This window comes from Hippocampus guttulatus, chromosome 2 (genome assembly GCF_054856545.1).
Source record: "Hippocampus guttulatus isolate MCC_2025c chromosome 2, RoL_Hgut_1.0, whole genome shotgun sequence".
NCBI classification, from domain to species: domain Eukaryota; kingdom Metazoa; phylum Chordata; class Actinopteri; order Syngnathiformes; family Syngnathidae; genus Hippocampus; species Hippocampus guttulatus.
In genome coordinates this window covers 15,600,107-15,622,879 of record NC_141262.1, presented here as the reverse complement: position 1 = coordinate 15,622,879, position 22,773 = coordinate 15,600,107, and the positions used below count along the sequence as shown (strand labels likewise).

The 22,773-nt window shown below is 44.5% G+C and overlaps 1 protein-coding gene across 2 annotated transcripts in view; it reads left to right on the top strand.

The window, feature by feature from the left end:
* Positions 1 to 274: 274 nt before the first annotated feature.
* The window catches only part of psd2 (pleckstrin and Sec7 domain containing 2), a 37,285-nt gene continuing 14,786 nt past the window's right edge, over positions 275 to 22,773 (top strand). Inside the window, exons 1-3 of one of the 2 annotated variants that reach the window (XM_086138638.1) lie at positions 275 to 689; positions 6,742 to 7,304; positions 7,848 to 8,621. In XM_086138638.1, coding sequence (XP_085994764.1) covers positions 6,826 to 7,304; positions 7,848 to 8,621 — 1,253 coding nt within the window. In that variant the 5' untranslated portion in view covers positions 275 to 689; positions 6,742 to 6,825. The remainder of the gene's footprint in view (positions 690 to 6,741; positions 7,305 to 7,847; positions 8,622 to 22,773) is intronic. The other variant, XM_086138630.1, reaches the window with a different exon arrangement.

Below are 22,773 nucleotides of genomic sequence, written 5' to 3'. Positions count from 1 at the left end.
TTTATCCAGCAGTTGGCCTAGAATGTATCAAATCAGGCTACTTCATCTTGATTTCTCTAGCAGACGTCAATGTCCTATCTAACCAAACGTGCATGATGAATGCGTATGCCTGGATATGACATCTGTGGTACTTTAGACCTTGGACAGAACTATTTAAAACGCTGTAAATCATCAGCTGGCTGTGCTTTTTTTTGCCGGGTCACTATTCCAACTTTCCCCCCTTCCAATCACGACTCATGTGATGTCAATAGCCTGTGAAATAAATAGGCCAGTGTGAATCGAAGAGGAGGACGTTCATTCACTCTTTCATCCTCCTCCAGGACTGTACATCCAACACATTTCGAGTTTTCAAATGCGTTCCAGTTAACTCTGGTGCTGATTTGCCTTGCAGGCTGTACTGGCACCAGTGACGCGCCGCTCCAGCCCAGCCAGTGAGAGTGACGGTGCTCCGAAGCGCATCCCAGCCGCCCACCAGACACACTGTGCGGCATCGTGTGGCGGTAGAGACCGGCCGTCCGTCCTCAAGAACTGAGGCGAGGGAGGTGGAGAGAGAGAGAGAGAGAGAGAGAGAGAGAGAGAGAGAGAGAGAGAGAGAGTGATTTGGGAGGGAGAACCGAACCCGTCTGATCGCGCTATTCCCCGGTGCGGATGTACGGAGACAGGAGCATCGCCACGCTCGCGTTTTACCGGTGAGTGAAGAAATATTCATTTTGGACGACTGCGGTTATCGTTGCATAATGATAGCACAGTATCTTAATGGACTTGGAACACGGTTCTGGTCTATTTATGTATCATGATATATGGGCTGGCGGGGTGCTTGACGTGCTGTTTTTCTTGCTAATCTGGGATCATAATATTAGGTCTAGACCTGCAGTGTGTGTTTAGCTAACACAACGAATAGGTCGTGGGATTTTATGACAGGTGTGTTCGTATTTTATCGCCCCTTTTCCGTCTTCATTAGTTAAACCGAAGACACGTTGCTTTTTGAAACGTTGCCCAGGTCTATTTTGTAGAGAAAGAAAGACAACCGGCCTCAATTGAGCTTGAAACAAGTCTCCCAACCATCTTGTTGTCATGGTTACTGGCTCGAGGAGGCTGGGAGGACATCGCTCTCTCTCTCTCTCTCTCTCACACACACACACACACACACATGCACACTGTGCAAGTAGACAATGTGCCCTGTCTATCTAGTTTGTTTATGTCATTTAAAGTGTACTGGGGGACTCTGGGAAAAACAGGCATGGGACAAGCACATGTTAACAGGCAGTTGGTTGACAGAAATGGACACATAAAGATGATTTTGTGTGTGTGTGTGTGTGTGTGTGTGTGTGTGTGTGTGTGTGTGTGTGTGTGTGTGTGAAGAGGTGGGAGGTGCTTATACTGAACCAGGGGTTCTTTGGAAGAGGGACTCAATGACATCTTAATAATCATCCGTATTAGAAAAGACCCGGTTATCCTAATTATACACATTTACATGTCTAGTCAAGATCCCTTGCATTTCACAGCCCTGAGACAACAGCACAGTGCTTCTCCCGAGTATTAATCTCAAAGTCAAGGTGTCAGACATGGAGACGCTCCAGCAGCTGCATCAGGCCGCACTTGTCTCACACTTGATTGGCACAAGTGAAAATCCATCTCTACCACTGCATAGGATTTAACATGTAAAATCTTTCAAATTTGATCATTGGAAGTGTTGCCAGTGAACTATAGTTTTATTAGATTTTACATGAGAATGCTAACATTGAAATTCTGGCTGTGCACAACCCCCACAAAGACACAATTCTGTTGTAAATGGAATAGATTAAGCCAATAATAAGATAAAGCCATGCATTATGTATTCTACTGTATATGTGGGCAAGAAGGACCGAGACAACAAATCTTCATTAATTAATCAGTCAGGGGTTGGGCTTGACCCCTTAGTTCCCTTTCAATATTTCATTTTTGACTAAATATATTCCGTCTATCTATCTATCTATCTATCTATCTATCTATCTATCTATCTATCTATCTATCTATCTATCTATCTATCTATCTATCTATCTATCTGCATGGATGGGTTTGGTGTATTAGAATCGGATCCCAACCCTTTCATAAGACTTTATGGATGAATTAGAGCAGTGACAAAATAATCGACTCCAAAATCTTTCATAAAGTATTGGCAGTAAAGCGGAAGTTGTTCTGCGTATATGCGTTTACAGTATTTGTACAGCAAGGGTACAGTATCAGAAACAGCAGCAAATGGTTGATGTGCTAGAAGTGACATATCGGGGCGATTTGGGGGGACTTTTCCGCTTCATTGGAGGCTCGATTCCTGCTGGATATAGCAGGCAGCCAAAAACACATTCTTGATTGCTTCCAACTTTGTGTTTTGCTGCCTTCCTGTCTTGGGTTGACAAGCAGGAAATTGTGTCTTCCTCCATCTGTATGCATGACATATAAATACATTTTTAAAAGGTGACACTAAAGCTTTGGACTGTGGCTGCAGTGGCAGGGCTGCATGCAGCCAGCATGAGGTGAACAGGGTCAGTGGGTCATTTATAACCGTGAGAGTGAGTTTTTTTTCCTTTTCTTTTGGAGCATGTCTCTGTTAGAAGAAGAGTGGAGGAGGGGGGCATAGACCTCACATCTTATTGTCATTCTTCATTTCATCACTCGGGCAGATACATGCATATTGCATTAGCTCTGTTTAAAATAGTCACTGGAACATGATTGTTTTGAAACTGCAGTCATGGCTCTGCTTTAAAAAGAAAGATATGAAGCATTCACGACATATTGTTTCCAGACGTTGAGGCAGAAATAAGTCATATTATGCTGTACATGAAACCGAATGACTTGATTTTGCTGTCTTACGAATGAAATTGTCAAGAAAAGCCGATGCGTCTTACTTTCTTCCAGGTCTTTAAAATGATTCTGAGGCGCTCTTTACCTGCATTGTTATGCTTAGCTATTAACAGCTGCTCATCATGCGTCATTGTTCACTTGGCTGTGATGACAAATCTGACGAGTGACGCAATTCTCCACATGTGGCACAAGTGTGCATATGCATCGGACACATGAAGGTCAGTTTAGAGGTCAAAGTGTATAAACAAGGAATCTGAGTACAGGCGGAAAATACACTGGATAGTCCAAGGCCAAACACATGTTCTGCGATGCAGGACAGCCTAAAACATTTTTTGTAACTATAGTCGTGCCTTCAAGTATCATTTCAAATTTCTCAAATCATATTAATAATAGGAGAAACACAACAATACTAAAACCTTTGTTGACTCCTGATGGAGTGAACATGAAAATCCATCAATTTTCTTATCTGCTTCTCCTCACGAGGGTCACGTGCTAGAGCCTATCGCAGCTGACTTTGAGCAGTAAGCGCGGTACACCCTGAACTGGTTGCCAGCCTATCGCAGTGTATATGAAAATGAAGTACAGAAATAATAATAAAACCACTTAGTGACAAAATCTAAAGGTGCAATTGAATGTGAATGTTCCGTAGGATCTTTTGTAGTCATGGAGTGTGGGGGGGGGGGCAATGTTGAATTATACTGTATGAAGATATGGAAGAAAATCAATAAAAAAAATATAAGATCCAACATAAAACTATAAAGTTAAAATATAACATCGATTATACACTCAATCACTACATGGACTATGTGTTCTAGATTTTTCGATTGGTAGACGATGAAATCAAAAAGTGTACATTCATGTGGCTTGATTGTCGTTTTGAAGTGGATTGTGTTAAATGTGATTCCCAACAAGTCAGTCTGTTTAATTCCAGTCTGATTGCATTAGTAGCCTCTTTGGGATCTCTGACAGATCCCAATCATGGTTATCTGAGAGCCTCCCAGTGGACCACGTCTGTGTGGCAGAGAGATCAATAAATCACACTATGGTGTGTGCGTAATATGCAGACGTGTGTGTGTGTGTGCATTAGATGCTGTGTGTTTGCATCTGTGGTGGGTCTGAAAGATAAAAGGGTGCAATAAGAAAGGCACAAGTGACAACCTTTTATCAGCGGTGTATCAAGCGCACTGTTTGGTGGTTTACCGTATTTGTCTGATTGGGCATGTGCGTGTGTTTGCATGATTGACGGGTGGTCTGAGTGCAATGAACTTATTTTGATAAGGTTGAAGTGCTTCAATGTTCCGCTGACAAAAGTGGAACTGCAATAAGAATCCCATAGCTCTTTTCTAAAGGCTACATGCATTCTTGTAGTATGTGTGAGAGCAGATCTGCTTTCCTCAGTAGTGGAAATCACAATGCAGCGTAGTTCTCTTTTTCGAAGACCCATTTAGCTCAATTAGTTCTGAACGAGAGTCTGACAGTGGATTTAGACAGAGATATTAGGAAACATAATGTGGAGCAGATGGAGAGGAGAGAAGGGAAGAGAAACGGAACACGAGAGTCAGACACGGCGAGAATTCCCACTTTCCATGTCTGGTTTCATAACGGTTGACTGTTTCCATTTATGGAGCCTTGTCACTGTTTTGCTTGGGTATGCGCTTACATTTGACTGCGCGCTTTGCAAATGCATGCTTATGTAGCTGCATAAATGGATGCTAACAGTGCTTGTTTGCATATGCTTGGTAATTAGTAAATGCTCCACTGTCAACATCATTATAGTTTAGGGCTATTTGGACTCAATTATAATCAGTAATGAGGGCTCGTGGGCTTGTTACTTGTTTGGATAAAATCCAAATGTGACTTTAAATGCAGATTTTGCCTCTGTGTTGCAGTTTATTGAATGAATCGAATAAAATGCAGGACTGTGATGCGCTACCATGGGATTGGTGCCCGCAAGATGGAATATATCGACAGTTTTTGGTAAACAGATTATGCTTCCAATTACTTTGACCCCGTGAAGAAAATGTGTCAGCCGATTGCAGCTCGCATATTCAGAAGGAATCTGCTGAGGGATCATTCAGAGCGTCCTTTGAGATCATCACACAGCAGTGAGAGGGATTAGTGGAATGCAGCAGAGACACTCAGTGCCTGCCTGTGGAAATAAGACAAAGCACAAAAGACTTGCCTTTTCTGCTGTATTTTACCAACCTTTCCGTTTCTACGTTTTCCATCAAGGAGTTCTTCATTCGAGGTCAAAGATTTGGATTTGATTGTAGCTTGCATTTGTATGTCGCTGCAACAAGAAAATGTCTAAAATGGGAAATATGCCTGGAGTAAATTTGCGTCAGTTTTTTGGTTTGTGCATAATTTGCATCACACTTTCATTACTCAAATAAAAAATTAAGTGGGCCGGCGGTGTCCTCGTGCTTGGGTCCAAACCAAAGACGAAAGCTTCCACGGTCTCATCAAATCCCCCTGCATTGCTAGTTTCTCAAGGGCATTATAATATCCTTACAGCAACGGTATGCAGTCATTTCATCTTGAAAATATTTTGATTGGTATATTTTTACAGCCAACTATAAGGGTTTGCCCTTCACTGCATCACAATAATATAAGGCAATTCCGTTGGAATCTGACTAACAATGCATTTGAACCTTGTGACGACAAATCTCTCCATTAATCTTTACTCTGGGTATGTGCACAAATGTCACACATACAATGCATCCTGCTAGCATTTGAAAAACATCTGCAATTCTATATATTGCTGCTGTCCTATTTAAGGTCTGTCTGCCTTCCTTTCAGACTGCAGAGTCACTGGCTGTTTTTGCAAATGCAGCATTGGATTGGACCAGAGGCGTCCCAAGCCAATATGGTGCCTAAGGCCAGATTTGATATGGTGCCACCTTCATCAACGACTTACAAATGCGTACAAAATATTTTTTATCCTTTTTTTTTTTAACATTGTCTTTGAATTCAAAATGTAAAATGGAACATTTTGTTACTGCCGAGTGACTTGCTGTTTCAACATCAAATTTTATTGAACAAACCAAAATTATTTGAATGTATGCCTCAAAGTCCAGACTCCCCCCCCCCCCCCCCCCGCCGCCCCATGCGAATTTTCACCTGGCGTATTATCATTTGTAGTAATATTATTTGGCCATTGCTTTAAATTTTAATCTTATGTTAGCTATTCCACTTTCGGGGTTAGCTGTCAAATTTATGCAAATATGCGCAGCTTCCACTCTTGAAAGAGATTCAATAATCCACAGGAGATTTATCTCCACTAAGATCACTCGACTGGGTTGGATATTGAAGAATACTCCACTTTTTTGCTTTCAAAATAAAAATCAAGTCAGTTTTGGACATTTGACTGAATGTGAGTCGAAAGTGTAATCACACACTGCACAGACTTCACAAATTCATCTTGCTATTTCTGTCAGCAATCACATCATCAAAAAACACCACCGAGCTCATTTCATGAGCACGGCATGCATACAAGCCATGTTGGACGCATGAGGGGATATGCTCTGAATAAGAATCGCTTACTTTTTTCTTCCTCCATAATTTTCCAATCAATTCAACTTCAAGTAATTACACTGTGCTTATGAAAATTGCCCTTGTGTAATGATGGAAGATAAGCCCCAGAGGTCGCGCAAAAGTGCACCAGTGCAAAAGAAACCCCGTTCAAATGAAATGATGCAATTTTCACAAAGCACATTTACAGCAGGGAAGGGAACAGGAAGTTGTTATTCAGTTGTCTAATGTCTGCATAGACAGAGAGTGCAGGAGCTTACTGGATGCTTTTGACAGAATTCAATTGTGCTTTATGAAACAATTTATACTCAAAATCACTCAGGTGCAGTTTTGGCTTTTTTTAATGGACTTCTCTCACTTTGTTTTCAGAGCATCTTGTCCAGTGGCCAATCTGAAGATCTGGTCCTCCTCCCTGACCAGAGAGGACAACTGCACCCTGACGTGAAAAGCAACATGACCCAGGAGGGGGAGGCTTTGCCGTCGCCCACCCCATCAGAGAACCCAGCTGAGCCCTCCCTAAGCACCAGCGATCTGCCTGCAGAGGCTCTGAACCAGACAGGGCAAGACAAGCCAGGTATAGAGGTGAAGCAAGACATAGAGCAGAGAAAAGAAGACGGGAGCAGTCAAGGATCGGCGGGAACACAGAGGGAGGAACACTGTAATGTTGAAGGGAGGGCAAAAATAAAGAAAGAGGCAGGTGAGGAGGATTTGAAAGCGAGCGCCGTGGTCCATGATCAACCGACAGACGGAAGGGAGGAGGAAGAGAGGGATGCGGCAAGCGGGGATGAATGCAGAAATGATGAGGGGAGCTCAACAAGGGAGGAGGGAAGGCATGCTGAGGATGAGATGAGAGAAGACAAGGAAGGGGGAAAGGGTGAAGAGATGCAACCACAAACAGAGGATGGAGCAACTCGGCCCCAGCAAGATGGACGGTTAGTTTCCTCCAGCTAATGACCTTGTCTTGACAATTCCGCTCTTGCTACTTCATTGTGAAGATGTTAACGCAAGAAGTTTAAAATGGATGAGATCGGATAAAAATGTGACTCACAGTCCGTTCCTCCAACTTCCACTGCTTGGGTCAGCTGAGGCTTAGCGCACTGAAATCACCACAACCGAATCTGTTTTTGGCAGAGCGTCCACTTGCGCAGAGCATCACATAAGCTGTTTATCAACCTTTTAATATCCTTGAACGCGCAACCAGCACATACGCACTGTATAGCATCATTTTTGTGAGTGGGCCAAAAACAATGTTCATCATGTTTTTCAAATATGTTTTCACATTGCGGGCCATATATAGTACTGTCAGCGTACAATGAGCTCTAAGTGCTGTATGAAAAGTTCAGTTCTCATTGTAGCCATTCAAGCTGAAACATTTGTCGATGATGTGTACATCTCCTAATTAAAAAAAAAACAAAAAACATCCCTGCACCAAAAACTAATCATCTGATGTTTTTCCCTTCTTCATATTGATGCAGATTGACAAATGGCATAACCGGGAATCAAGATGATGACGAAGGTGGCGAAGGGGACTACGAAGGATACGAGGGAGGGCCTCATGTACACTTAGACACTTTTAGCTCCGACTTTGAAACCACTGTGGAACAGGCTGACACAGAAGTGGAGGAGGAGGAGGAGGAGGAGGAAGACGTGTCAAAAGAAGCGGGTGGGAGACGAAACCAGGACAGTTTCAGCTCTGCGTTTGAGCACATTGTTGAGCAGGTGCATGAGGAGGAAGAGGACGAACGGGAGTCGGGGTTGGAAGAAAAGAAACAGAAAGGCCAGGTGGACAACAGAGATGGTTTCAGCTCCACGTTTGAGCGCATCGTGGAGTCTGCCTTGCTGAGAGGCGGGACCTGCTACAGCAGTTTGGACTCTCTGGATGTGCTGTCGCTCACCGACGAGACTGACAGCTGCGTCAGCTTTGAAGCGCCACTGACACCGCTCATCCAACAGAGGGCTCTCTTACAGGGCCCCGAGCCTCTTGAGCTGGAGCTGGCAACTGTTCAAGAGCAGGAAGGGGCCGAGGCTGGACCAGATGCCGTGACCGATGAACCCAGAGACGAGGACGGTACCGGGGGCGGTGCCGGGGCTGTGGCAGGAGTAGGAGGTAGCCCACTGAGGACCACCATTTCAGGAAGCAGGTCAGAGTTTGTTCTGAGCCAGCCTGGACGCTGGGGCATCCCGAATGGATACCATACGGACTCCCAGGAAGCCACGGGGACATGCGGAGCCATGCACAACTCTGTCAGGTAAGAAGGTCTGCTTCGTCTGTTATGTACTGAGATGCGTAGGTGAAACTGTACTGCAACCCACATCTCACTTCAAGCTAATGAGACGTGACGTTTGACAGACACTGATAGATAGATGTGTTTTGTTTTTTTCATCCCTCATGTTGCTAAATAGGAGACTCGACACACAACTGCAAACTACAACTAGAATAAACATTGTTTGATGAATGGCTCTCAGTCCAAACTCAAATCAACTCAACCCAACTGTATTTATCGAGCACTTTAAAACAACCATCGCTGTATACAAAGTGCTGTACATGGAGAAAATATCATATATACAACAATAAAACAATAATTAATAACAAAGTTGGTAGAAAGCACAAAACAGTAAAGCTAAGATCAAGTCTGAGCCATGCCGAGTCAAATGCCGAAGAATATAAATGAGTTTTGAGATGAGTTTTAGAGAGGGGCAGTGAGGGGGCTTGTTGAATGCTCAGTGGGAGGTCATTCCAAAGAGACGGACCAGCAACAGAAAAGGCTCGATCACCTCTGAGCCTCTGCTGAGTTCTTGGTACTTCTAATAATGTCTGGTCCGCAGACCTGACGCACCGGGCAGGTGTGTAGGCGCGGAGGAGCTCAGAGAGGTAAGGTGGAGCGAAGCCATTTAAAGATTTGAAAACAAATAATAGGATCTTAAAAAGAACCCTCAAATGTATAGGGAGCCAGTAAACTAAGCACGACTACTTTTGTATCGGCAGAATTCGGGATGCAGGTGTTGAGTAAAAACTTAGACCAGATACTGGTACCTAAAAGTGTGTTGTTATATATTGCGGATTTATTTCAACAATGAAACATTTTCTAAGCAATTCAAACACATTTTGTTTCTTCAGAAATTCATCCAAGAACTAAAGTCCGGTAGATGAAAAATAGACACTACTGTTATATACATTTTAAAGGGATATATATATATTTTTTAAATACATATTTTAATCACAGTTTGTGTTTCAAAAGATGCGGAACCTTTGTTCCAGACAGTGCTGAATATTTGTGGTGAGAACTGAAGCAGAGGTAAACAAGCTCCTTGGGAGCTGTCCATAAAACTATGATAATTATTAAGTTCTCGTCAGTAATATTGGACATAATCTGGCGACAAAATGTCACTTCACAAAGATGCCCTTGTTCCATTCGGTGGTCCTGCTGCTGGTATAAATGTAAGTCTAGTGAAGATCAGGTTATCTGAAGCTAGGGACGTGATGTCTGCGTTCCATTTGGTCCATTCGCAAAAGTTTGTCTTTTTCCAAGATGGTGGGAATAACATACAATAATAACAGTAATAATGATAATAATTATACTCAATGATAAAGATAACATCTACTTAAACTTTTAACCTAACAATAAAAGACATTGATTTTTCGAAGATTCAGTGCATAGCGAACTGAAAACTGTACGTATAACACACACACACACACACACACACACACACACACACACACACACACACACAAAAGTGCACATTACAATTTTGATGTGGTTCTTAAATGACCACCAGACCTTGTTTGGTGCAAAACGTTTTCCCGACCTGCCGACCACATGAATGAACTTAAAACTTTACAGTCCTGGTCAAAGTCGCGCTGTCACTGTATTTAGTGAATTCTCTGACCAACAACGTGACGTGACCGTGGCGTACAGTGCATTGTCGTGAGATTAATAACATGACTGGAAGCATATTAAACTTGAACATGAACGATTAATTTAATGAAGGCAGATTTCATCACGCATCCTGTTGCAAACACGTCACAGAAGCTTCATTGAGATCCTGACGTTTACATTGCTTTGACCTTGACGGAACCAGCAGATGGCGTGAGGCTGCATGGGAGCCAGAGCGCTGAAGCAACTTGACAAAACAGGCGTCTGTTTTTTCTTGTTATTCCAATTTAAATTTATGTAATATGGAGTCAACAAATGAAACCAAAAAATTAGCTGTTTTTGCACAAGGTTCGGCAAAACTTTAGGACAGTCACCTATTAGAGATGGTAGCTACGCAAAGCAGATTATTCTATTAAAAAAGAAATCAACGTACCAGTATACTGGTGGAATGAACCTCTCTCACTTTCTAAAGTATGCCATGAATAAAATACAGATTAGTCTGCCTGCAAATGGCTGGCAACTAGTTCGAGGTGTACCCCCCTCTCGACCTATCACAGCCCACCTGAGGATAAGCAGTTCAGAGGATGGATGGAAATGAAACTGCATTTTTTAGCCTGTCATTTTACAGATGGCTTTTACTTAAGTTACTGTTACTTAAGTTACTATTCCGATACATGCATGCAGAACCATGGGGCTACCTGATAAAATAATGGCATCGTATGCCATGCAAAGAAAGAAAATGAATCTACTTCATCATGCACTGATGGCCTGATCATCACATGTTCATGTTGCCATTACACACTGGTAAATATCTCAGGGCAGATGTTAATCACTTCACATCTGCTGAATAGTCATGTTGATCCACTTACAGGATGTGATTAAATGGAAGCATCAAATCTTTTGACTTGTCTGATGCGAAGGCCCCAAGGACAAGAGGGGCACACCGGCATATCATTCATTCATTCATTCATCTTCCGAACCGCATTATCCTCACGAGGGTCACGGGGGGGAGCTGGAGCCTATCCCAGATGGCTTCGGGCAGTGGGCAGGGGACACCCCGAATTGGTTGCCAGCCAATCGCAGGGCACACGCAGACAAACAACCATGCACGCCCACACCCACACCTAGGGACAATTTAGAGTGACCAATCAGCCTACCATGCATGTTTTTGGAATGTGGGAGGAAACCGGAGTACCCGGAGAGAACCCACGCAGGCCCGGGGAGAACATGCAAACTCCACACAGGGAGGCCGGAGCTGGAATTGAACCCGGTACCTCTGCACTGTGAAGTCGACGTGCTAACCACTGGACTACCGGCCCACCGCATATCATTCAATTTATTTTTAATAAGATAAGATAAGATAAGAAAACCTTTATTAGTCTCGCAATGGAGAAATTCCCAATTCACAGCAGCAAAGTTATGAAAGGAAGAAGTAGAACAACAAAATATAGGAGCTGCTGGAAAGGCAGCCACTCTCGCGGCGCCATTTTGAAGTCAAAATAACAAAAATAACACAACACAACACATAGGGCACAGACAGTCGTGCAATCTTCACCACTTTTCTGCATACACTTTGTTGTCTGAAGCAGTTCTAGATGAAAGAGGAGAGGATCAAAGTGTCCTTTCACCAGTGGATCAGAAACGTCATGCTGAAAATGTGCACACGTCTGCTACAAGCTAAGTTTTGAAAGCAAACACGAAGCTGTAGCGTCCATTGACGAAAAGAGATGAGTTCACTTCTCCTGTCCCACGTAATCCGCTTCAAACTCCAAGCCGCGACTCCCAGTTCCAAATCCGCATCGGCGCTCCGCGCTAACGCTCCTTTCTTCTCATCGTCGGCTCCTCAAGACTTACATCCATCCAGCCGCAGACCGTTCAACAGCACCGATCTCTCCGCTGAACAAAGCGGGGCTGTGAAAAATGCTGCCCATAACAGGCGCAAGACACAAGCGCCCGGACTGTCCAGCAACGACAGTCAAATGGCGCCGACATTCCTCCCAGTCAAAAACAGTGCTGGTATACCCATGCTGCCGAGAAGGCGCAACCACCGAGCACAGAGTCTCCTCCTTGATGAATGTCGTGGCCAAAAAAATGCTGAAAAAAGTCCACATCAGGTCCACACGGCGTAAACAACAAAAAGTGACAAAACAAACACAAAAACAACAAAAAAAAGCAAGGCTCATGAGAGCACTTGCTGACGGCTGCCTACTCGGGCGCCATCTTGACTTCAAAGTGTTAATTACCTTAACAGCGCTATAACCGGGACTAAAAAATACATGCGAGCACCATAAGAGGAACCATATGAGGAGAGCCACGTAACCTGACCTATGGTAGCATGGCTGTTCTGTTTGCCTGCACACATTCGTTCCCAACACTGCCCCCACCAGCTTTTGGTTACAATGGTTACAAATCGACTGGAATGCCAAACAGATGCACACACCTTTGACACGATCTCCTCTGCTAACTGCTGGGATTTGTTTATCAGGCACTGCTGTTGCCCCCACAGCTCAGTTAGCTTTGATAAGACGATATGGGTCCAATCCCCCCCACATCTAAAGATGTTATGCTTTAGGCACAGGCTTGCTTCCTGGCCAGCGGTGCCAAACTGAATGAGCTATTGTTTATGCAATGACATCATCATTTAAAGCTTTCCTCTACACAGCAGGCTTTTAGTGTGTGTGTGTGTGTGTGTGTGTGTGCGTTGCTGTCTTGCCAATTAAATCGCGAGTGGATCCATCTGGTGGGGTAGTTTTCTTTGAAAGATGGTATCTATTTCACAATGAAGCAGTCAGTGATGTCTACTCAACAAAGCTTTAGGGATATCAAAGAAGGATGGAAACTTTGCCAATGAATAGAGTGATAGTCTGCATTTTTTTTCTGTTGCTGATGGTGAACAATGAGAATATTTTTGACATTATATTTTTAAGCCATTCTGGAATGTAAGACCCTAATGAAAATTTTTGGTGTCTTTCGTTTTTTGTGACTCACAGCATCTGCAAAGCAGATGTGAGAAACAGCAAATATTTCCCCTGCAATGTAACTGCTTGTTGTCTTCTTCTGTTCTGACCTCATCCTCCCCATTGGATCGTCTGGCACCCGCCCAGGGTCATTAAGCTAAGCAGTCTTTACTGAGGTGACGTCCATGTATAGAACAGTTTAGTGCAGGGTAGGGAACTCCGGTTACTCGAGAGCCATATTCGGCCTGTTTTAGAGCTCTCCCTACTCCAACGCACCTAATTCAATTGATCGTGATCGTTTCAGTTTGCTACAGAGCTTGCTGAACATAATTCATAAAAGACTTCATGAGTGTTTGCAAGTGACACACATTTCCCTGCAGATTAGTGCTTACAATTGCTAATGGTATGAACCATACACAATTTTAAAGTAAACAACAGCGCCCCCTTGACAACATTGCAGATGTTTTGGAGTGAGCTTACGTTGAAATAGAAAAGGGAAGGGTACATTTCAAGCTTGTAATCTACTGAGTAGCTCAGATTTATTTATCAACTAGTTCATCATTTGAGGGATGTAGCTAACAGAGGCTTAAGTAAAAAATAAAATAAAAATAGCAACACAAAACTGTGAAATGCTGAATATAAGGCACTGAAGTAAAGATGTATGCCACTACAAAACACAGAAATCCGGTGCAAAAAGAGGTAGTATTTGTTTTAAAATGTAGTTTACTCCTCTACATGTGTACAGCATCTGTGGCTGCGTCTCTGCACGCAGACACGCCTTTCACACTGGAAACATGCTACCAGTGTGTTCCTCCCCCTTGCGTTCAGGCCTACCGGATCTAAGCTCGTGCACAGCAGATAGAAGCTAAGCACATTTGATTCCATATCGGAAGGGGTAGCTTTGCATTGAGAACTAATCTCTTGCATGTATTCCGTCACACATGCAAGAATCATGCGGCGCATGTGCATACAAAACTGTGAGTGGTGACACAAACACGGGACTTCATCTCTCGATGTGCTGAGTCTTTCTGTTTTTCCACGTATAAACTCACATATGCATATTTCCGCATTACACAACTGGAATAAAACCTTTAATGTGATTCTATAGCGTGGCAAAAACCCATCCTGCAGATTATCCACTCCTGGTTCTTAGTAAGGTAGTGATATAGATAGACACACACACACACTGACAGGAATTGCGAGGCACTCACACACACACAAGCAGTAATACAGACAAATTCTGCTGCATCCTCCCAACAGGCTCACACACACACAGCCGCTGAATCATTTTAGGAGCGACAGATTTATTCTTGTCTATTTATAGCTGCAGTCTGTGTGTTCCACACATCGCAAAGTCTCACTGTAACAATAACAGGTTGGGTTGAGCTGAGTGCTTCTTTTTTCTTTGTCTCATACGGAAGCGTGCATCTGCCAATATGGAGGAAACATTTTTGACTGGCAAACCCGGATTATCGGGTAGATCCCATTCAGTAACAGTGTAAACTCCAGTGTAAATGGTTGTCTGTCTCTGTACTGTGGAGACCAGTCCAGGGTGGAGTCCACCTTTTTGTTAATCAGTTGATACAGGTAGAAGCTCCTTGTGACCCAGTGTAGGATAAGCAGGTTTAGAAAACAAATGGATGACAATCAGTATTTGCAATCTTTTGTTCCTGAGAGGCTACCGTACTTCCTGGGTGAGGCACATTCAAAGGAAATAAACTCAATCAAACTAGCCTGTGTAATAACCGGTTTGAATTTTTCATTATAGTTACTGTTTATTTTGTTTTGACTTTATTTTATTTTTTTAAAATTTGGTTAATTTTGGTCTGAGCGCAACTTTGTTAGTTATCTTTTTATATTGCTTATTAGTTTTCGTTTTTAATACAGTAGTTATAGAATCATTTTTATTTTTACTATATGGAGTCTTTGTTGAGGGCAAGATTTAAAAAGAAACAAAAGCCACCAAGTTTTGTGTAATAAAGTAACGGAAACTACAATTCTCAAATGACTGCTTGACTTTCCTTTTTCTATACGGACGTAAAACAATCCCAAAATATACACACTTAAAATCCACCCTGAAATCTTATCTATGATATTAATTGACCAAGATGAAAACAAAGGACATTTTCGTAAAGCTGTAATTATAGTTACCGTACTTTTGTATACATATGATGTCAACTAGTTTAAGTCACTGATGGTATAGTGGCACACTCACTTGACTTGTGTGCGGGCAGTGTGGGATCGGTGTGAGCGGTGTTGAAAATGAATGGGTGGTCAGCTAGTTTTCATTTTTTTAAAAGGTATTTTCGTTTTTAATTTAATTTCACTCACAGAATTTTTTTTTCAATTTAAGTCAGTAATTTTGTTCGTTTTCGTTCACTATAATAAATAATAGTAAACTTTGGAACTGGGGATTTATTTTTTGAGCGACACAATATATACATATTTGAAATAAACATGATGATATGACTTTCTAATCTCAATTCTGCACCACTGTACAGCTACTAAAGTCCATCAAATTATTGTTAAAAAATGTGGATTAAAATGGTGTTATTAATGTTTTTGTTATGCTTTAAGACCTTTTCCTGGTTTGAAGACGTTTCTAATAAAATCACTGGAAAGAATGAGCGCATTTGACTAATGGAGCCTTTCCCGTGGGTGCAGACATTAGCAAGCTGCAAAGTCATCCTCTGTGTTAGCTACCATGAGAAGATCACATCTGTGCGGCACTTGCTGTTTGTGAAAGATTTGAGCAAATGACAAAGGTTATCCATGAGGCATGGAACGTTGTTTACGAACTGGTCAAAGGCCATGCTTCCAAACGATCATTCGGACATTGGTGTGGGCACCAGCAGAATTCATCTGCAAACCATAGCAAGGCATGAAATGGCTTGCTACCATTTAACAGTCCTTCATTGTTGCATCTTTATTCTTATCTTCTGCTCTACCTCTGACCTTCCAGCTGCTTTTCTGTCATCTGCTTCTTTTTTCCTTCTTTCCACTTAAACAGAAAGAGGAAGGGGGCATGCAATGGTGTGTCAGCAAGTTTTCCTGTGCTTTGAGGCTGTTGTCATTTGACACTTAGATTTCGCCGTGTATATATGTAAACCAGAGATGAGAATTCACTACATTTCATGTATTGAATTGAGAATGATTTTTACGGTTCCGCAAGGAAGAGGACCCAAATGCAGGGAAGCTGGGAGGCCAGGCTGGATTGATCAAAAAATATTAAATAAACGATGCCCAATATAACAAGGTTCAGAGTACAATAAATAAATAAATAAAAATGAAGGAAAGATTTAACAACAAACACCAAGTTCATCTACTGTAAGCCTGACAAAAACAATGAACCAACAAGGACCAGAGGGAAACAGCGAACTAAATACAAAGAAACTGACAAGACAATGCGGAAAACACAGGTGGTTGAGGGAACTGATTGGAGGATGCAAGGCACCAGGATGACAAGCACAGGTGGACCCAATAACCTAACGAGACAGCCATTGATAAAGGGATACAAGGAAAACAAAACAAATCAAAAAACAGATCATGACAAAAATCAATTTGTAAATTTCCCCAGTGTGGGATAAATAAAGGATATCTTAAATAACTCCTCAAATATTATACATTCATATCACACAGAATGTTAAATGTCACCAAATCATGTACCAAGAAATCTGTTTTCCGTATATATACACACACATACACACACACACACACACAGACACGCACGCACACAATTCATAACAATCAATCAGTTAACATTTTATTTGTGCCCATGGTTAATTTACATGCATAGTGACCTCAATGATATTTTGGAGAAAACTGGGGCCAGTACCAAACTACACACGTGCCTAATTTTTAAAAAGGTGAGTGACCCAAAAACTGTCCTGAGGCAGCATGGTGCACAGTGCCAGAAAATACGAAGAACAAGAAAAAAAAGAGTACAGTACACAGGAAAAGAGATCCTACCCATTAAATAATAAGACTAATAAGAATAATTAGACTGCCTGCAAATGGCTGGGTAACAAACAATTTGAAGCCATTTCAAATGCATAAATGTAAATCATATATTTTCCGTAGAAAGTACTTAATTCAGAGGCCATGAAATTGTTACGTAAACACTCAGGTTCCTGTTTCCATTCATATATTTATTGCAATACAACGAGAGCCAATCAACACCGCATGGTTCAGGTGGTAGAGTGGTCGGCTCTCAACCAGAAGGTTGTGAGTTTAACCCTTAGCCCTTCTAACCATGCTATCGTGTCCTTAAGCAAGATAGTGATTCCCCAGTTTCTCCTGATGCTGTGTCATCAGTGGGTGAATGAGAAGAGAGCTGACAAGCTTTCATGACCGCAAAGGTTGAAAAGCACGACATGAGTAAAATCCCATTCACCATTTTACCCAATTTATTTAATTTTGAGCTTGAAAGTAGTAGTAGTACTAAAAATCATTTGTATGTCTACCTCAGTTTTAATGAATAATTTTGTTGTGGAGCGTAATAAAGGTGAGGTAAAATCCATTTTTAGTGACATTTCTTAGCTTCTGAATTTGGGGACTCGCTACCCATAGTCCATCCATCCATCCATCTTCTACCGCTTATCCGGGGCCGGGTCGCGGGGGCAACAGCTTTAGCAGGGAAGCCCAGACTTCCCTCTCCCTAGCTACTTCTTCCAGCTCTCCCCGGGGGATCCCGAGGCGTTCCCAGGCCAGCTGGGTGACATAGTCACTCCAGCGTGTCCTGGGTCTTCCTCGGGGTCTCCTCCCGGTGGGACATGCCCGGAACACCTCACCAGGGAGGCGTTCAGGAGGCATCCGAATCAGATGCCCAAGCCACCTCATCTGGCTCCTCTCGATGTGGAGGAGAAGCGGCTCAACTCTGAGCCCCTCCCGGATGACCGAGCTTCTCACCTTATCTCTAAGGGAGAGCCCGGACACCCTGCGGAGAAAACTCATTTCGGCCGCTTGTATCCGGGATCTCGTTCTTTCGGTCACGACCCATAGCTCGTGACCATAGATGAGGGTTGGAACGTAGACCGACCGGTAAATTGAGAGCTTCGCCCTTTGGCTCAGCTCCTTCTTCACCACGACAGACCGATACAACGTCCGCATCACAGCAGACGCTGCACCGATCCGCCTGTCGATCTCTCGCTCCCTCCTGCCCTCACTCGTGAACAAGACCCCAAGATACTTAAACTCCTCCACTTGGGGCAAGATCTCTCCCCCGACCCGGAGGGGGCACTCCACCCTTTTCCGACTGAGGACCATGGTTTCAGATTTGGAGGTGCTGATTTTCATCCCAACCGCTTCACACTCGGCTGCGAAACGCTCCAGTGAGAGTTGGAGAGCCCCGTTTGAAGGAGCCAACAGCACCACATCATCTGCAAAAAGCAGGGATGCAATACTGAGGCCACCAAAACGGACGCCCTCAACGCTTCGGCTGCGCCTAGAAATTCTGTCCATAAAGATTATGAACAGAATCGGCGACAAAGGGCAGCCTTGGCGGAGTCCTACCCTCACTGGAAATGATTCCGACTTACTGCCGGCAATGCGAACCAAACTCTGAGATCGGTGGTATAGTGACCGAATAGCCCGTATCAGGGGGTTCGGTACCCCATACCCACGAAGCACCCCCCACAGAACTCCCCGAGGGACACGGTCAAACGCCTTCTCCAAGTCCACAAAACACATGTAGACTGGTTGGGCGAATTCCCACATACCCTCGAGGACCCTGCTAAGGGTGTAGAGCTGGTCCACTGTTCCACGGCCGGGACGAAAACCACACTGCTCCTCCTCAATCTGAGGCTCGACTTCCTGACGGACCCTCCTCTCCAGCACCCCTGAATAGACCTTACCAGGGAGGCTGAGGAGTGTGATCCCTCTGCAGTTGGAACACACCCTCCGGTCCCCCTTTTTAAAAAGAGGGACTACCACCCCGGTCTGCCAATCCAGAGGCACTCTCCCCGTTGACCACGCGATGTTGCAGAGGCGTGTCAACCAGGACAGCCCCACAACATCCAGAGCCTTGAGGAACTCCGGGCGGATCTCATCCACCCCTGGGGCCTTGCCACCGAGGAGCTTTTTAACCACATCAGTGACTTCAACCACAGAGATAGGAGAGCCCACCTCAGGGTCCTCAGACTCTGCTTCCTCCAAGGAAGACGTGTTGGTGGAGTTGAGGAGGTCTTCGAAGTACTCTGCCCACCGGTTCACAACGTCCCGGGTCGAAGTCAGCAGTGCCCCATCCCCACTGTACACAGTGTTAGTGGTGCACTGCTTCCCCCTCCTGAGACGTCGGATGGTGGACCAGAATTTCCTCGAAGCCGTCCGGAAGTCGGCCTCCATGGCCTCACCGAACTCTTCCCACGCTCGGGTTTTTGCCTCGGCGACCACCGAAGCTGCGTTCCGCTTGGCCAGTCGATACCCGTCAGCTGCCTCTGGGGTCCCACAGGCCATAAAGGCTCGATAGGACTCCTTCTTCAGCTTGACGGCATCCCTTACTGCTGGTGTCCACCAGCGAGTACGAGGGTTGCCGCCACGACAGGCACCAACCACCTTACGGCCACAACTCAGATTGGCCGCCTCAACAATAGAGGCACGGAACATGGTCCACTCGGACTCAATGTCCCCCGTCTCCCCCGGAACATGGGAAAAGCTCTGTCGGAGGTGGGAGTTGAAACTCCTTCTGACAGGGGATTCCGCCAGACGCTCCCAACAAACCCTCACAATACGTTTGGGTCTGCCAGGACGGACCGGCATCTTCCCCCACCATCGGAGCCTACTCACCACCAGGTGGTGATCAGTTGACAGCTCCGCCCCTCTCTTCACCCGAGTGTCCAAAACATGCGGCCGCAAATCCGATGATACAACCACAAGGTCGATCATCGAACTGCGGCCCAGGGTGTCCTGGTGCCAAGTGCACATATGGACACCCTTATGTTTGAACAAGGTGTTCGTTATGGACAGTCCGTGACGAGCACAGAAGTCCAATAACAAAACACCACTCGAGTTCTGATCGGGGGGGCCGTTCCTCCCAATCACGCCCCTCCAGGTCTCACTGTCATTGCCCACGTGAGCATTGAAGTCCCCCAGTAGAACAAGGGAGTCCCCAGCAGGAGTACTCTCCAGCACACCCTCCAAGGACTCCAAAAAGGGTGGGTATGCTGAGCTGCTGTTTGGTGCATATGCACAAACAACAGTCAGGACCCGTCCCCCCACCCGAAGGCGGAGGGAAGCAACCCTCTCGTCTACCGGTGTGAACCCCAATGTACAGGCACTGAGCCGGGGGGCAATGAGCATGCCCACACCTGCTCTGCGCCTCTCACCATGAGCAACTCCAGAGTGGAAGAGAGTCCAACCCCTCTCGAGAGAACTAGTACCAGAACCCAGGCTGTGTGTGGAGGCAAGTCCGATTATATCCAGTCTGAACTTCTCTGCCTCACACACCAGCTCGGGCTCCTTCCCTGCCAGAGAGGTGACATTCCATGTCCCAAGAGCTAGCTTCTGTAGCCGAGGATCGGACCGCCAGGGTCCCCGCCTTTGGCTGCCGCCCAGCTCGCATTGCACCCGACCCCTTTGACCCCTCCCACGGGTGGTGAGACCATGAGAAGGGGGACCCACGTTGCCTCTTCGGGCTGAGCCCGGCCGGGCCCCATGGGTGTAGGCCCGGCCACCAGGCGCTCGCCAACAAGCCCCACCTCCAGGGCTACTAAAATGTAGTCAAAGTGGCTGCAAATTTTTAGCCTACATCCATTGGGTAGATGCAATATATATACAGTATATATAAATTTTTTCACCGTGATAATTGTAGAGAAGGACATTGAAGGAAGTGGGCTAACTGTTAGCTAATCTGTTAAGCGCATTGCATTCATTTTTTTATTGTGTGACTTGTAGGACACATTATACACTCAACACAAACTAAATGCTCCTCAATTAGTGTTCAGTTTCTGACTGCTTGCTAATGGGTGACTGTCTCATTCAAGTAAAATGAAGCTTCAACTCTTACTTCAACATATAGGTAATTGGAACCATGATGCCATATTTGGCAGGACTTAAGCCTGACAATAAAAATAGCAAAACAGGTGAAATTGTCAGTGAAGGAGAATGGGCTCACAAAACAATTTGCAGATTGGCAAATTTGCGAGTAGCGAATCAAATTGCAATTACAGTACAACAAACCCCTATTTCAAGCCTTAATAGAGCAACATCTATCAACGAAATGTGGACCGAAACAAATTTAAGAGTCCAAAGTCCAGGACGTGCATTACTCTTGAATTGATGTGCAGCCCCAGAGGAAGTTGAGCAGAAGCCTTTGTACTGTACTGTATGGACCTCTACTCACAAGGATCAGACCTTGCATCAGGAAAAGTCTCCGGAGTGCTCTGCTCCGCCCCAACATCCTCTCTGTCGTGGAGTTTTCACACAGGCAAGAAACCTCGAGGAAAAAGGCCACATTTATTCCCCGCCCGTTAATAGTATGGCGGAATAACACACAGCGACGTATCATTCGTGGGCTGGAGTTAAATGAGAGCGGACTTCCGCTTCACTGCACTAACATTCGGACTTGGCTCGGAGTGAAATAACCAACCGGACCCATGCGGATTTGAGCGAATAACGGGTGATGTGTCGCTCAGACATCGCGACTTTAACCAGTCATTTCCCCAGCTCTGAAACGATGTGGAAAGAGGAATATGACGCTCACTTCGATTTTTTGCTGCAACTTCTGTAAGTTAAATCTTTTTATTTCATGAGCAATGGAACCTTTTACTGTCGAATAAGCGACTTTGCGGCGTGTCAAAGTGGAAAGAGTGAGCCGCCGTTGCAAGGAAAATCACTGTCAAACTCTTAATTTTTGCCTCACACAACTAAGCGCATATATTTTATTCGCATATTGGCCCATCCTGATGGCGTCTTAACCTATAGAGCACAGCCCAGTATAATCCAATAGGATTGCACATAAATAAATGCCGGTAATAATCATCATTTCTTGACATTTCATTATTTTTGTCTGTAAATAATTCCCTGCCCTAAAATGGTCTCTTTCGCCTCTTTAACAGTTCTCTTTCTGCTTGTGGTTATCTTCATGAACGTACTCTGACCCGTGGTGTGGCCACCAGGCCACCAATTTGGGAAATCAATATGAGCAAACTCGAGACAAAAAAGTAGCTCGAGTTGATGAAATAGCGGGTTTAAGTTAGACAGTACACATTGCAGCAGTTATTTTTGTCGACATCATATCTGCGGTCCTCATCAGTTAAAACATGCTGCCACACAATAGCTCGCATGCACAAAAGCTTTTCTGCGAGTTATGTACTGTACCTTGGTGAACCACAATTGAACAATGAAATGCCAGAATTTCATAATTGGTGATTATCCCTCATGCCAAGGGGATCACTTACTGTCCCACCCACGCTCACGAACACATACAAACATGCCTTGGAGGCAGACAAGCTCGGTGTTCGTGCTCCACCAAAGAGATTAGTTGAGTCACTGACATGCACCATCATGTTCATTGTGTCCTGTATCGTTGACACACACGTTTTTAAGGCAGACTGGTGCTCTCAGTGAGCATT